General features: G+C 35.8%; 2 protein-coding genes and 1 non-coding gene across 6 annotated transcripts; all 3 read right to left on the minus strand.

Moving 5' to 3' along the window:
• Positions 1-3,598: 3,598 nt before the first annotated feature.
• On the minus strand, positions 3,599-6,472 carry LOC145014206 (serine/threonine-protein kinase PEPKR2-like). 3 transcript variants are annotated; one of them, XM_078972578.1, is made up of 5 exons: positions 6,237-6,466; positions 5,996-6,086; positions 4,925-5,627; positions 4,524-4,820; positions 3,599-4,238 (listed from the first exon to the last, which is right to left on the minus strand). In XM_078972578.1, exons 3-5 carry the CDS (start codon positions 5,580-5,582, stop codon positions 3,895-3,897), a joined length of 1,299 nt encoding a protein of 432 aa, XP_078828704.1. In that variant the 5' UTR covers positions 5,583-5,627; positions 5,996-6,086; positions 6,237-6,466; the 3' UTR covers positions 3,599-3,894. The 3 variants fall into 3 exon arrangements, with proteins under 3 accessions (XP_078828704.1, XP_078828703.1, XP_078828705.1); XM_078972577.1 differs by having other exon boundaries at positions 4,925-5,798; XM_078972579.1 differs by having other exon boundaries at positions 3,990-4,238; positions 4,547-4,820; positions 4,925-5,798; positions 6,237-6,472.
• A 428-nt stretch (positions 6,473-6,900) lies between these two features.
• On the minus strand, positions 6,901-13,956 carry LOC145014207 (pentatricopeptide repeat-containing protein At5g09450, mitochondrial-like). Of its 2 annotated transcripts, XM_078972581.1 has the most exons (4): positions 13,715-13,956; positions 13,322-13,634; positions 12,155-13,056; positions 6,901-6,919 (listed from the first exon to the last, which is right to left on the minus strand). In XM_078972581.1, exons 1-3 carry the CDS (start codon positions 13,750-13,752, stop codon positions 12,172-12,174), a joined length of 1,236 nt encoding a protein of 411 aa, XP_078828707.1. In that variant the 5' UTR covers positions 13,753-13,956; the 3' UTR covers positions 6,901-6,919; positions 12,155-12,171. The 2 variants fall into 2 exon arrangements, with proteins under 2 accessions (XP_078828707.1, XP_078828706.1); XM_078972580.1 differs by lacking the exon at positions 6,901-6,919 and having other exon boundaries at positions 12,041-13,056.
• On the minus strand, positions 13,954-14,037 carry TRNAL-CAA (transfer RNA leucine (anticodon CAA)). Its single transcript has one exon. It is a non-coding gene; the product is annotated as a tRNA-Leu (tRNA).
• Between the last annotated feature and the right edge of the window lie 1,988 nt (positions 14,038-16,025).

Below are 16,025 nucleotides of genomic sequence, written 5' to 3' on the forward strand. Positions count from 1 at the left end.
GATGAAAACATTCCTTAAGAAAATCATAAATTTCCTTTAGTAAAAATGGTAACCATAATAGTTCCTTCTATAATCACTTAGTTTATACAAGCTATATATAATCTAATATCGAACGGGCAGTTAAATGTGTGAATCTGCCTTAAGCCAACAACAAAACAAGGAACAGGAAGTACGGAGGAAGCCACACATTCCACTGCCTATCGGATATTAATTATATATAACTTTGATGTATAACTAAGGAATTATAAGATTAACCATTCAAGGTCCTTTATGTTATACTTATTTAATAATACGAATTAAACCTTTTACAGATAAGCTTCTAGTTTCACCCACTTAATGTTCTATCCAAAAAGTATGTTTTTGTACTAGAAAGTAGTATGTTGTGCTTGTATGTTATGACCTGACCCATACTTGTTACTCCCTATGATTACTTGGTGTATACGAGTTATATATATAACTAAGATCGAATAGATAGTAGACTGTGGGAATTTGCTCTAAGCCCACAACCAAACAAGTAATAGGAAATGAAGCAGAAAGCACACATCCTACTACATGTCAGATCCGATTAATATAAAACCCTAATGTATCTATTAAGGAATCATAAAAGTTAGCATTATAGGCCCCTTTCAAACTGTATGTTCATGTTAACTAGAAAATAGTTTGCATTTATCACTACATGAATGTAATGAAAAAATGAAAGTTTACAATAGTGTTGTATAAAATAACTACTGAAGCACTAACTACCTTAAAACCAAGTTATTAATTAAGGTTAAAATGTGATGTGGTTGTAACAATGCTTGATTGACTAGTATGAAACACGACGTTCAACATACGTCGAAAATAGTATGACATTTGTCACTCGTAGACCTACGGTCCCATTGTAGCTAGCAGCAAGGTATAGGATGGTCAATCCCATATAGATCTATACACAAACTCACGCTCTCCGTCCAGGAGACTCTGGTTACAAAACACGACATAACAAGTATATTGTTATGCCGTGAAGTAGTGGTTTCACATTATTGTTATCTTGTTCTTGTTATAGTATGTTTGGACTGACTCATGCATGAACTGACTACCGTAAGAACTAACTTATGTAAGTTTCACTGTTCTAGAAGTAGTAAGTAGTAATCCTCTAAACTATACCTATTATAGTTTACTAGTATGTTTAATTGGACCATTACTGATTTGAAGAAAAGGCTCAATCATCTACTGAGTTAAGCATGTACTTTAAAAACGGAGTTTTATAAACAACAATCTAACATCTTTTTAAAAGAGTTTTTGAATTGATTTGATCCCATACAAAAGCATAAGAAATCCTTTAATGTGGGTGTTATCACAGTTAAATATTAACACAATACTATTGTGTCAACTTGCATCCCCCCCCCCTTAAAAGCATTTAAAACATTTAAAAAATTGATTATAGGGGTATGAAGTCACCTTATGTGGGTGATTCAATTGAAGATTCGAGTAAGGATGATAAGTTCCACGAATGAAGTCTCGAGGCACAAACGAGTCCTAAATGACATATAATAATACAAATTTGGCATGTAATTAGTGAATCTAACTATAAAGGTGATTGGGAAACAACCTAGAATGCAAGAATAACTCACCAAAAGAGTGTGAGAAGTAAGTTAGGAGGCTGATAGGGTGTTCACGACCCAAATTGAAGAATGGGTCATGGCCCAATGGGGTGTTCACGGCCCAAATGATGAAGGGTTCTCGGCCCACTTGAAGTTCATGGCCTAAAATGGTGAAGAACACTTGAAGATCTTGGTGTTTTGGTGAGTGTTTCAAGATCCTAGTAAGATTCTATGGAGTAGTAAAGGAAAGGGAGTTTAAGAGTGAAAGATGGTGTTTTTGAACTATGATACTTGAGAGCAAATGGAGTGATTGCGGCCTAGAGAAGAAAAAGTGAAGGAGAAGTGGCTAAAACTCATCCATATAGCATGAGTTCACGGCTTAACAAGGGTTCATGGTCGTGAACATGGTCCTTGTCCGTGAACCTCACTTGTTGGGGTTTTATGGCTCAAATGTTGTTCTAGGCTCGTGGTTCACTTCGTGACACACAATTCTTGAGTGTACTAGGCTTAGAACTCATAAAATGACCCTTAACAAGGCTAAAAGGTAACAGAAACAAGTCTGGCTTTCGATTGATTGAATTGACTTACAAGATAGAAATTTCAGGTTGTCACATCATCCCCCGTTAGATGGAATTTCCTCCCGAAATTAGCTTTCTTAGCAGTACTCCTGGGGTCGTGCTTCTCTGAATGGCAGAATACCCACTCGTAGACCTGGGCAACTCTGCCCTGAAGTTCGTGATAGGATTCATACCTGGTCCATCTATCATCACCTCGTGTATACAAGTAGTATATAATTAAGATTGGTAAGACGGTCGGATGTACGACTCTGCCTCAGGTCCACAACCAAACATGGAACATGAGATAGGGTGGAAACACACATACTAAATTTGCATAATCATAATTATATACCACCCTCGCGTATACACTTAATAGTGATAGGTGGGTTGTATTCGTCCTTAGCCCCTGTGCTTGAACTTATCTGTTGGACGAGTGGTAGTTCTGGAAGGTTTGTTTAGTATACATCGGAAGGGTTTCGGAGGGCAAGGTACTCTTCGCATGAGTACTTCGGGGTCGAGAATATGAGAGAGACGATTTTGAGGTCTAAGTCGGGTTGTCGTTACGAGTGACGAGGGTTTCATTAGTCGTTCGGTTACGGCGAAAAGTTTTCAGAGCATATGAAATTGGTATGGTGAGGACCACGCCAATCCATGACGAATGACAACGTCGGAACTCCTTATAAAGACAAATGTTAGGATGATTTGAAAGAAACGTTTGTTATACGATGGTGCATCCCTAGTGTACTCGACAAATATACTTTGTGTAGGTTTTCTAGTGCTTCCAGGTTTCTCCTTGATATTACCACTACCACAAAGTGTACCGTGATAAGCGACTACTAATAGTGAAAGTGTCTTGATAACTAGTGTCGATACTTTATATTATGATCCTCATCGGTACCTTTATGATCGCTTGGTATATACAAGTTATGTATAATTAGCTAAAAATACATCATTGATTTTAAAAAAATGCCTTAGCTAAAAGTTTGGAGCTCCGACTCATTGATTTTAAAAAAAAATGACTTAGCTAAAATACATCATTGATTTAAAAAAAATACAAATTTATAAAAAAGTTTTTTGTATCATTGATTTTAAAAAAATACAAAATTATAAAAAAGTTTTTTGTTAAACGAATTGAAATAGGTTTGGGATTTGAAACTTTTTGTTGTGGCTAAAAGTTTTGAGCTCCGACTCCGAATAAACCTGTTATAAGTCTTACCAGCAAAATATTGTTATATTAAACTGATGAATTATTTAATTGTTTGTTGAATGTTATACAACATGTCAACAATTTCGGTATGAAAAGGTGAAAAGCATGTGAAAACAAAAAATTATAATTTTTTAATTACAATAGTTAGGATTTAGGAATGTCTTTTACACCAAAAATATCCAAAAGGAGTCGCTATCCTCATCGTTCCATCTTTTTGGTAGAACATAAAAATGAGAAATTGGGTAGAACATAAGAAGCACAAATTTTATCCTATTCATATTAATCTCAATCTAATCAAATTCATGTCAAACGTTTGAAACTTGTCAGACCATGTAATGTCAATCCAGCAAAAAAAAGATTGCCATAGCATACCACTAAAATATGCATTCTATTTACACAGTTTTTTTTTTTTTTTTTTCTTTTCATATTTTCAGTACGAAAGGGTAAAAAACACATGAAAAACAACCCAAATGAACGGAATTTACAACACAAACCGGCTCAAAAGCCACGTTTTCTAGCAGTCAAAGTCAATTCATCATCCTTCACATAGTCAAAATGCTGCACACAGACTCTTTATGTTAATGTTAGCCGAATGTTCTTGTTGCACAGGATCATTAGGACCACATATCCTGCTTCTCTTGGGCTCTGATATCCTTACACGTGAAACTGCCAATGCAAGCATGTCAACCATACAACCATCTTCATCTTCTTCTATGTCATTTGGGAACATTGAAGTAGAGTTGTCATCTAATGAGGTGTTAATGGTCTTCTCATACTCCATTTCCAGCACATCAGTCAGCAATTGTGTAGTCAAGTTTCCACAAGTTTGCACTCGTGAACCGAAAGTTAGAGGTCCTAATGTCGGGTTCGTGTAAAAAAGTATCCATGGATGTCCTATTAAACAAAAAAGAAAATTCGTTAGATGAAAGAACAAGGATTCATAAAATAAAATCACTAGGCTCACATCATACGACAGAATAAGTTGTACTGTGTTTGACATGCATTGTACTAGAACTAGAATCAATGTTAATGGGACAAAATTTTAAATTTTTTTGTCCCACCCAAAAAGATGGAAAAAGGGATTCGCTCTGACATTGTCACTGTCAGTCAAATGCATGTCAAACACAGTATAACCTGTAACGTCTTGTATGAATGGACAGGAGAGTATCCACAGCTTACGTAGTACTTCCTCAGCAGTGTACCTCTCGGATACATTTCTTGTTAGCATATGTCCAATCAGATCACAGGCAGGTTGAGATACCGTTTCCCATAATTCGCCTTGGAAATCAAGCGTCACGTTCTTGACCGCCTCAAACACCGTATTTACCGAATCGCCACCGAACGGAAGGTAACCGACCAAAACCGCATGTAGGACCACACCCGCGCTCCATATATCCACTTTCTCAGAGTAACCACCCGTCAAAACTTCAGGTGCCACATAAGCAGGACTCCCAACCACACCATATAGACTCTGACCTATAAAAACAAATACTCCTACATGTGAGTAGACTGTAGACAGTAGACAATAGACAGCAGATAGTAGCGTGTAGCCGGTACAAAACAAGTTTTTGAATTATTACCATTAGCAATTCTAGCAGCCAACCCGAAATCAGCAAGCTTAATCGAACCATTAGCCGAAAGAAGGATATTTTCGGGTTTTACATCACGATGAATAACGCCCATGTCATGACAGTATTTAAGAACTAACATCAATTCCTTGATTAAATTAGCGGCTTTTTGCTCTGAAAACAAACCTTCTTCCCACATCTGATCAAGCAACCTCCCACCAGAGCAAAGCTCCATAACAAGATGAAAAGATTGAGCATCTTCATACACTGCCTTCAATGTCACAACACCCGGATGACCAGAAAGATGTTGCATAATTTCAACTTCTTTATGAACAATCTCATCCCCTTTTGGTAAAATCTTGCATGCAAATTGTTCTCCGGTGACCTTATTCCGGCACTTGACCACTGATCCAAACTTCCCGTTTCCGATCGTTTGGCCACGTTCGAAATCTTGATCGATTTTCTTCTTTCGACCGGTTTGTGTCAAGGCATCGAGACACCCGATTTTACGTTTTAGACCCCTGCCACGTGGGTCGGAATACACATTGACGAAAGGCGGCGCGGTTGCGATTCCGATTCCGGTTATGAAACGTTTATGATTGGTTGATTGTTTGAAATCAGTTGATTTGTGTCGAGAGATTCCCTTTCTCTTTCTTCCCATATGGTGCATAAGTCAATAAAATCATGAACGATATATTTTTTTCATACAAAATCCCTAAAAATTGGACTTAACTAGTTAGCTATTTTCTAATCAATCGATAAGATTAAACAACAGGAAGTAGACAATTTCATGTTCCAATATGATATTCCGAATTCTTAGCAGATACCCACACTGAAAAGCTAAAAAACAATCAACGCAAATGAAGTCCATAGATATGGCTACAATCTGCAACATCAAGAAACATAAAAAGAGGGAAATTTGAGAGACTAAGAACAAAAAAGAGTTAGTCGCGGGTGATTTAAATCGTTTGTAGCAGGTGGGTATCAATGGAAAACAGTTCCGATCTATCGATTATTACATCATGTAATTCACATAAAATTTAGAAATAATGGAGTCTAACGTATGTGAGTAGGGAAAATAACCTGTTAAAATGAGAAGTCTCTTGCTCTTCTTCTTCCAACCCATTTCAACAAACGATCCACACATCGGATTGGTTTCATCCAGAGTCTTAATCTGCATAAATGAAAAGGAAAAGAGGGATAGGAAGGAGCAGGATTAGCAGAGATTCTCAAAAACCAGATCGAAATCGAGGAAGAAACTGCTGAAGAAAAAGAGATGGGGCTATCCGATTAGATTGAACAATCGAGAACAGTGGTTTATTACCTTCATTGGAGGAGGAAAATCTGAAGGGGAATACTGGGGTGATGCACGTGATTTTGAGTCTTTACAACACAAAACAGTGGTAGTGGTCGCACTGCCTGCCACTGCTTGCCATATTTATGTCTCAGTCTTCACGCTATCTGCCGTGCATTCAACTCGCCCTCTTTTCCATACGCAAGTGAAGACAGTATTATGTTTGGGAACGTGCTTACTGATTTGGTTCGCGTAAATGGAATTAAGGTGTTATTGTGTTGGGAAATAAATTAAACAGTAATCTACAGACTACAGTCTATGAATTGGAGTAGTAAATTGGAGTCTCTATCAAATGGGGTAGTGTCTATTTATTTCTAATTTTTTTTTTTTTTTTTTAAACTTTCGTAATGGTTTAGTTCCTACCAAATCTAAAATAACTCTGTAATAGGATGAACAACAGCCAAATCAATTGAACTGAAAAGACCATGTTAGTAATCATGACATCTCAAAAATATGGTCAAAAAGTTTGGTTTTAAAACTCGTTTAAGAAAACAATAATTCCTCATACATCATACTAAAGATCATAAATTATGTATCTCAATTCATCATAATAAAATAATGTATCAAAATATCAGAGTCTAAACATTCCAGGTTGAAGGAATAGTGTGTGCACTGCAATCGTCTCGAACTCTTTCCATTGCTACCGGAAATGCCTGAAACCAAAACTGAAATTGTAAACACAAAGCCTAGTGAGTCTCCCTAAACTACCTCATATCATACACATAACATATAACTTGCAGCTAGGAGGTACGAACTTCGCCCACACTCAAGGAAATACAGGCCCCTGCCCACACTCGGCTAATTATGAGATACGGGCATCGCCCACACTCTGCTAACTAGGAGATATGGATCTCGCCCACACTCAGCTGGCTAGGAGGTACGAGCCTCGCCCACGCTCCGTTATCTGGGAGATACGGGCCCCTGCCCACACTCTGCTAACTAAACATGCATAAAAGTATCATACAGACAACAAATATAACCATAATCTACCTGTTCATAAACATACTCAGATAATACTAAGATACAGACCCTACCCACACTTAGCTACTAATCATAAACAAGTCTAAGATACAAGCCCATTCCACACTTAGCTACTAAACATAAATCATTCTAAGATACCGACCCAGCCCACACTTAGCTACTCTACACGGGCCAGCATTGGTGCCTTCGACCCGTTCTTATAGAATGAAACTCACATCTCAAGCTGGTTGCTGAAATCTCGTGTGAGGAATCTCTGATGGTTGCTCCAACAACTCCCCGACTATCATTATCACAATAATCACTTAGTCAAAAACTAAAATCCTTCTAAGGGTAAAATGACCATTTTACCCCTAGTCAAAGTCAACATTTTGGTCAAAGGCAGCATTCTGGGTTGACTCAAGTCATCAAGCTGACATATCAACTCGCCGAGTCCTATAACTCAGAAATCCTGAAATCACGATCCAACTCGTCGAGTCATCCTCTGACTCGTCGAGTTCCCTAGCTACTCATAGTCGCGATTTGGCGATTCATTTCGTCGAGTCTCTTCATAGACTCGCCGATTCCTACCTTGTGCAAAAATCGGGATAACACTACTCAACTCGTCAAGTTCCTCTATGCACTCGACGAGTTCTTCAGTCTGTTTAGGCCTTCTTAAAGAATTAAGCCCTTACTCTTCAGTTCTAAGCTTCTTATTCCTCATGCACCCTGTAAATGTCCTTCTAAGGGTAAAGTTTCCAACTTTACCTGTTAATAGCCATTCTTTATGAGTTTAGCTCAAACTCTAGCTCTTTAGGACATAGATCTTGGTCTAAAAGCTATAATACTCTAAACTAAAGCATACTAACATAGATCTAGGCCTTAGACATCATTTGAACATGTAAAGCTCCTAACTTTCCTCCCATGCATGGCCTTTTGGGGCTTAAAAGGCCAAAAGAACACCTTAAAGCTTGCATGGGGCTTCCATGGTTATAAAGTTTGCACCTTTATGCCATGAAATCCCTTCTAGACCCCAAATCTGAAAGGTAGATCACTTAGGACGTCCTTATCCCAAGGGCTAAGCTTCTTGGACCAAAAACTCCATGAAATTATAAGGAGATCTAACAAGCTACTAAGCAAGGTTGAGACTTACTTACCAGAAAATGAAGAGGATGAGATGTTGCTTCGGGATCTACAATCTTCTCCTAGAATCCTCTAGCTTCTTCTTCTTTTACAATCTTCAAATCACACAAAGATCACTCAAAAATCGCTTACAAGCTCACACAAGGCTCTAGGGTTTTGTGGATTAGGGTTTAGGACTTGGAGGCTGGAAATAAGGCCATAAAGTAGGGATTAAGATGCTTAAATAGGGTGCAAAACCCTAAAATTAGGGTTTCACTCTGGCAGACCTACTCGCTGAGTTGATGGCTCTTAACTGTCGAGTAGATTGCTTAAAACCTGTGTCCCTTTCTTGTCTTTACTTGACAAGTTTGGGGCTACCAACTCAAAGAGTTTGGGGCTATAAAAATAAGTAAATTATAATTAAATGTGTAGCAGGAATCAGGCGTTATAATTCTCCCCCACTTGTCTTAGACTTCGTCCTCGAAGTCGGACACGTCTAGAAACAGTTCTTAGTAGTACTCCCTCATCTCCTCCTCGGGCTCCCAAGTCCCCTCTGAACCCTTACTGTGCTGCCACTGCACCTTCACCAGCTTAACCCGCTTGTTCCTCAGCTCCTTCGTATTCTTGTCAAGAATAGCTACTGGTCTCTTTATGTAATTAAGGTTGTCATCAACCTGAATATCCTCTAGGGGGACAACCGCTGAGTCATACACTAAGCACTTCCGTAACTGAGAAACATGAAAAGTGTTGTGAATCTGGTTGAGCTCTACTGGAAGATCCAAATGGTAAGCAACTCGGCCCACCAAGGCTAAAACCCTTAATGGAACGATGTATCTGGGACCCAACTTGCCTTACTTCCTGAACCAGATAACACCTTTCCAAGGTGACACCTTTAGGAGTATCATGTCACCCACTTGAAACTCCAAGTCAGAAACACCGCTTTGTCGGCATAGCTCTTCTGCCGACTCTGAGCAGTTTGGAGCCTGCTCCGGACTTGTTGGATCCTCTCTGTAGTCTTGAGTACTACCTCAGTACTCCCCATGACTCTTTGACCGATCTCGCCCCAACAGATTAGGGTCATACACTTCCTCCCATAGAGCATCTCGAAGGAAGGTCGGTCTATGCTGGCGTGGTAAGTGTTGTTATACGAAAATTTGGTTACACACTGTAAGATATTTTTATGTGTAAAAATAATATTTTTTTTATTCTTCAAGAATTTTTAGTTGGTCTATAGTTTTGGTGAATCTGTGTAAAAAGAATATTGCATACACTTCAAAAAAATTGTTATAAAGTAGTAATTGATCGTTCTTAAAGAATGAATTTTTTTTTACATATCTCACTAGTTTTATGACAGTAGTTCAAAAATATTTATTAATCAATGCATTCTTAAAGAATGAAATGTGATTCTTAAAAAACGAAATAAGTTTCAAGTAAATTCACGAGTTTTAAAGAATCAAATCACCCAATTCTTTAATTTTGTATTTTTCTGAACATTCTATAAAACGTTGTGTTAATATTTTGTAAAACTAACAGTGAAATTGCCTAAATTTATAGAAAGAAATCTACTATAATAAATGAATGTTTTTTTGCCACATGTCATCTTCTTCTTTATTTGGATACATGATATTTTCTAGAATTTTTAAATTTTTTATTTTCCACTTGTCATTTTATTGTATTTTTCATTTTATTAAATTAAAATTTCACATTTAATATGTAAGGTAATATATTTGTAAGGTATTTATTAGAAAGGGTTTATAAATGTAATGTATTGAAAACATTAAAGTCTCATTAATTTTAATAATTTAAAATTTTTCTTATTTTTCTTATAAATTCAAACTTTTCAAATTGTAAAAAATTCATATATATATATATTTTTAAATAAACTCATGTAATACATGGGTCTCACACCTAGTATGTTATGAAACTAAGTAATCCTTAAAGAATGAAATCAATTTCGTTTTATGTGATTATCATATAAAAAAAAATATTGCAAAATTTTCAATACATGATTTTCTGTAATTTGGTTTTAAAAATAATAATATGGATTTTATTAATATATTTGATTTGGTTTCCTAAAATATGGTTAATTCTTTTTTATCTCATTTAATAAAATGTCATAAAAACTCTTTAATAACCTTAAAATTAATTGATTGTAATTATATAGTAATTGCTATCCTACATTAATACAATGCACCCTAAAATCATAGTCATTAATTTTTTTTAATCTAATGATCATATTTTGGTCACACATTCACACAATATTTAAAGTTCACATTTAATCATAACCCTATATATATATATATATATATATATATATATATATATATATATATATATATATATATATATATATATATATATATATATATATATATAAGTACGGATATATATTATACAAATTTTGACGAAATCTACAAAAAAGTCCAATTATTTTGGAAAAATTAACAATATGGTCATGTGACGTGCTAAACAGGTCAAATGGCTAAAATAAATAATTTAACTAGTTTCTTGGGTTTTTCTATTCAAAAAGTTAAAAAATAAGGGTTTTTACGTGTTAAAAAAATAAAATTTAGGACTTTATTAAAAAAAATTTCAAAATATTAAGACTTTTCAGGAGATTTCCTTTTTGCATATGATAATTTATGGTTGATATTTTGTAATGCTAACTTTATTTTTTTCTCCCACAATGTTTATTTATTATTTTATGATGATGATGATTTGAAATATTTTGGGTGTTTACATTGTTCTAGGAAAATATCAATTTCTTGTACTTCACATATATTGAACTTCAATGTACTAGGCTTCCTAAGCCTAATATACATATTTTGATATGTATTAAGTTAAAAGACTTAGACTAAGGTTGATGATGGATTAATATTGAGCAGTTACATGATGCCTCTCGATGTTAAGATGAATATAATGTTTACTTCAAACCTTTTTTCTCTTCTATGTCATGTTACACCCTCATACGATTTAACATTTAAATGTTTTCCAATGTTAATATTTTACCATTTTATGACCTTTACCTACAAATGACATTTTAAACTCTTATAAATCGTTTTGAAATTAGTTAATTCAATTGGCATGAGGTGTTTGCATATTCCTATCTTGATATTTACACCTACAGTAAACTTAACATAATAATAAATAATAATACAAAATTTAGATTAAATGACATAAAAGGTCCTTCCGGTCCAAGTTTTTTTTAACAATTTTGTACATAACTTCGGAGTTTCTCACTATTTTAGTTCTGATGACATTTCTATCAATTTCTGATTTTTTTTATACGTAATCATTATTATTATTTTTTTTTTCTAAAATATCATAATTTTAAACTGAAATGGACAAGTTTGTTTTCATTTTCTCAACAACTTTTTCAACATCATTTATCCAAATAAAACCTTTATCCAAACAGTGCCTAAATTGAACAAACAAAACCATTATAACATGACACCGAGACTAGCTTAAGTCTACCAAAGTTGTTGTCATGAAATCCACCTATAATAGTTGACTATTTTACCCTTACAATCCATAAAACAAATTTCACAATATTCACCGATTTTAACAACACTTATCAATTTTAACATGAGGGGGGTTGGGAGAAAAAAAAAAAAGATGATAAATAGGTAAATGGGTAGTGTCTTAACACATTAAGCTAGATTTTTGGCTTAACTCATTAAGTCATTATGTCCAAATTAAGTAAAAAGAAACAACTCATATTAAACATTTAAATGTTTAACTCATTAACTCAAAAGGAAACAAAATCCCTAACTTAAATAAAGGATTTAAGGAGTTCAGAAAGCATTCACCTGAAATTAACTCAAATTCATTCAGATAGCAATTTATGAAAAGTTTCTGCCTTTTCAATCAACCCAACTTCCTTAAACCCTTTAAAAACCCTCTCACATACAGAAACATCAAAATCTGTTGTAGCAGATGTCTTCCATTGATGAATAACTTCTCCCACCTCCTTCAAACACCCTAACATCAAATATGCAGAAAGCATACAACCATAGTTTCTACCAATCATTTTCTGATTTGTCATTCTCAAAGACCTCCATATTTGATCAAGTGTATCCTTATTCCCCAAAGCACAATGCAACACAATAAGAAAATCATAAGTTATCCATTCCCTTTGTGTAATAATCTTATTCCCCTTCTCACTTTCCACCACAGAGTTAGAATCCGAATTCACAAGATGCCCAGATGAAAGATAAATCTTCACAAGATTCACATATCTTACCCAAATCTCACTCTTTCCATCCTCATGGGAACTACTCATTTCATCAAGAATGTTTCTAACTTCATCAATCTTTAAACAAGAAGCACATGAACTTATCCAGAGATTGTAAGTGTATATATCGGGTGACACGTTCTGGGTTTTGAGTTCTTTGATGATGGAAAAGACCTTTTCGACCTCCCCAACTGACATGTATAGTGTCATTAGTTCGTTGTATGTTATGGGAGTTAGTTTTAGTCCGGATTCTTTCATCTTTTCATAGAGTTCTTCTGCTTTTGTGGTTTGTTTTGATGCAGCATATGAATGGAGAAGAGCAGTGTAGGATTCTGTTGTTTTGGCATTTGGAGGTAAACCTTCAAAATAGCGTTCAGCAGCATCTATGCTAAACACTTTGGTCAATAAGTCGATGCGGATTGCATAGTCTGAATCAGATAATTCATACTCGCTATGGGAAACCATCCATTCTGACAACTGCAATGCACATATTCTTGATCATTATGTTATAACATCTTGTTGATCAACAGGAACATAAGTATCATTAATCCAATTGGATGGTTACATAACTAGTAGCATTTCATATCCAGATTTGATAATGGAGAATATAGCTTGTTCAAGAGAATAAACATCATTGGTCCAAATTTAGGGTTTCAGGAAACTCTGTTCTGAAACTAGGTATATATTACTTCTGTTCAATCGCGGTAACAATAGAATTAGAGGAGAAATTTAGATATCTAACCTCAAGAGCATGCTTGTAACGATGAGATTTACGAAGTTCTTTTGATATATGACGGAGATCGTAGCTTGAAATTCGATGGCCTTCGTTGATCCATTTCTCAATAACATTGGTTGCGCTACGTTTCGGGAGTCTCAGCCGGAAAATTCTGCTCTTTAGATCATCACCGCCACCTGAACCGCAGTCGGATTCATCTTCGGCTGCCGAAATCGGTGATTCGTCGTATAGTATTTCCAATTTGGAAGCCGTTGAAGACGAAGACGAAGAAGACAAGAACCTCAGTGAACCAGTAGTCCTCATTTGTCTGCTGTAATTCCTAGGGTTCAGAAATTCAAAGCTTTAAGATTTGCAGGGAGCCAGAACTCAAAAGTAGGTAAAGTGTATGAGTTAGCTTACCGGACGAGTCCAACAAAGATTGAACGAGCTGCCGCCATGTTTAAACACTGATTCACCAACTGATCTTCGTCCTCTGTTGATAATGCTTACAAGCAGAACAAAATCAACTGTGGAATGAAAAGTGAATCAGCAAAAAAGCAAATAGTTCTAAGTTCTAACACTGATTCGCGTTCAGATTCCTCGATCTTCGCTGAAAACGCCCAAAAACGAAATCAGAGACAAATGATTTAAAAAATAAATGTCAGAAGTGGGATTTGAACCCACGCCCTCTTTCGAAGACCAGAACTTGAGTCTGGCGCCTTAGACCACTCGGCCATCCTGACAGCTTGTTTATGAAGCATTTTTAAAATATATATGTATAATTAGCTTATTTAACTTATTAGTTTATTATAGCTTCGTATTACATTGTTAGTAGCTTATGTTACCATTTTGTAAGTGAATTATATTACCTTGTTTTAGACTCAATAAATGTATTAGGAAGTTGTGAGACAAAGAAACTATATCACTATATATGCAAGGAGGTGTGTATAAGTTGATTTTAAGCATTTATTTGAATATTATGTACACACTAGAGTTGATAGAAATAAAACATGTATCCATGATATTAAATGGTGTATGGAATCTTCATACAAATGAACATTGTGTAGTGCATTATGTATGCAACTTTTGTAGAACGTTTTGTGTTCATCATATAAAGCACACTAAGTTTTTGTTAACCCTTAAAACATAAAACCTTCTTCAACCAGGGGCAGACACAGGATTCCATAGTAGGGGTTGCACGGGAAGATTAGGGGTTGCACAGTAGTAGAAAAAATAAAAAAATTTAAAAATTTCGAAAAATTTTCCACTACGGCCGGAAAATTTAGGGGTTGCCGGTGCTGCCCCGGAACCCCCCTAAATCCGCCACTGTGTTCAATGTTATGGAGCATGCATTGCACAAAGAAATCTAAGTAGTTCTTTCAATCCTTAAAAGTGTGAGACCATGTACAACACGTATAACTTATTCAATAGATGAGTGATAGTCATGTCATATGTATCAGCTTGTGTATTGAAACCTAATTATGCAAAAATACTTTTTTTTTTTGTTTAAAAAAAGCATTAACACCATGAGATGTATAACATTACTAAAGATTTGGATTTATCGATAATTACTCTTGTTTAAAAACTTATTGTATACCTTATCAAGCCTTTTAAAGAACCAAAGCTAGTGGCTAGTATATATTCTTTTGGTTTAACGTAAAGCTTTTTAGTTATCTTTGTATCTAAGGGTATATAAACGAAAGAATTGCTGAATAATACTACTCTCTCTTCATCCAATAATACAATGAGTATATATATACAAGGACTGACAACTAACACCTTAAGACTCGGTATACATACTACCACTATGCTACAGTTACATGACTAAGTCTACACACATGTTGATTTATAATTGGCATGTGTTGATTATCGTTATTACCCCCCTGCAAGCTGATTAGTGGGTTGAACGCGAAGCTTGTGACATAACGAGAGAAATCGATCTTTGTGCAGTGGTTTCGTGAAAATATCCGCTGTTTGATCAGTAGAAGAGATATGTGTAACTTGCAGCTGATTTGCCTCTACTTGTTCTTTGACAAAATGAAAGTCGAGTGAAATATGCTTTGACCGTGTTCTGATGACGGGATTTTTAGTCATAAAAATGGAACCAACATTATCGCATAACATGAGTGGAGCTGTAGTCATTTGAACCTGTAATTCAGACATCAAGTGTTTAAGCCAAAGTAGTTCAGCTGCAGTATATGAAATCGCCCTATATTCAGCTTCAGTACTCGATCTAGCAGCAACTTTTTGCTTTCGTGAGGTCCAGCTTATGAGATTGTTGCCATGGTAGATGGCAAATCCATATTGAGAACGACTGTCATCTGAGTCGGACACCCAACTGGCATCAGAGAAGGCGTGAAGAGATGATTTGTTTGTTGGCTGGAAATGTAGACCATGTGAAATTGTGCCCTTAAGATATCTGAGGATGCGTTTGACGGCCTGCCAGTGTTGAATTGTGGGTGCGTGCATATATTGACATACACGATTGACAGCAAAAGCGATGTCGGGTCGTGTTATTGTGGCGTATTGGAGAGAGCCGACCACCTGTCGGTACAGTTTTGGTTCCGAGAATGGTTCGCCATGAAGAATCAGTCGAGAGTTAGCATCAGCAGGTGTAGTTAGAGGTGTTGCATCTGTCATCTTCGTCTTACGAAGGATGTCTTCGATATAACCCGATTGATTAAGGGTAAGTTTGGTGTTGTCCCGAGTTATGTGGATACCCAAAAAATAT

The sequence above is a fragment of the Lactuca saligna genome, chromosome 9 (genome assembly GCF_052625555.1).
Source record: "Lactuca saligna cultivar CGN05327 chromosome 9, ASM5262555v1, whole genome shotgun sequence".
Classification (NCBI taxonomy): Eukaryota; Viridiplantae; Streptophyta; class Magnoliopsida; order Asterales; family Asteraceae; genus Lactuca; species Lactuca saligna.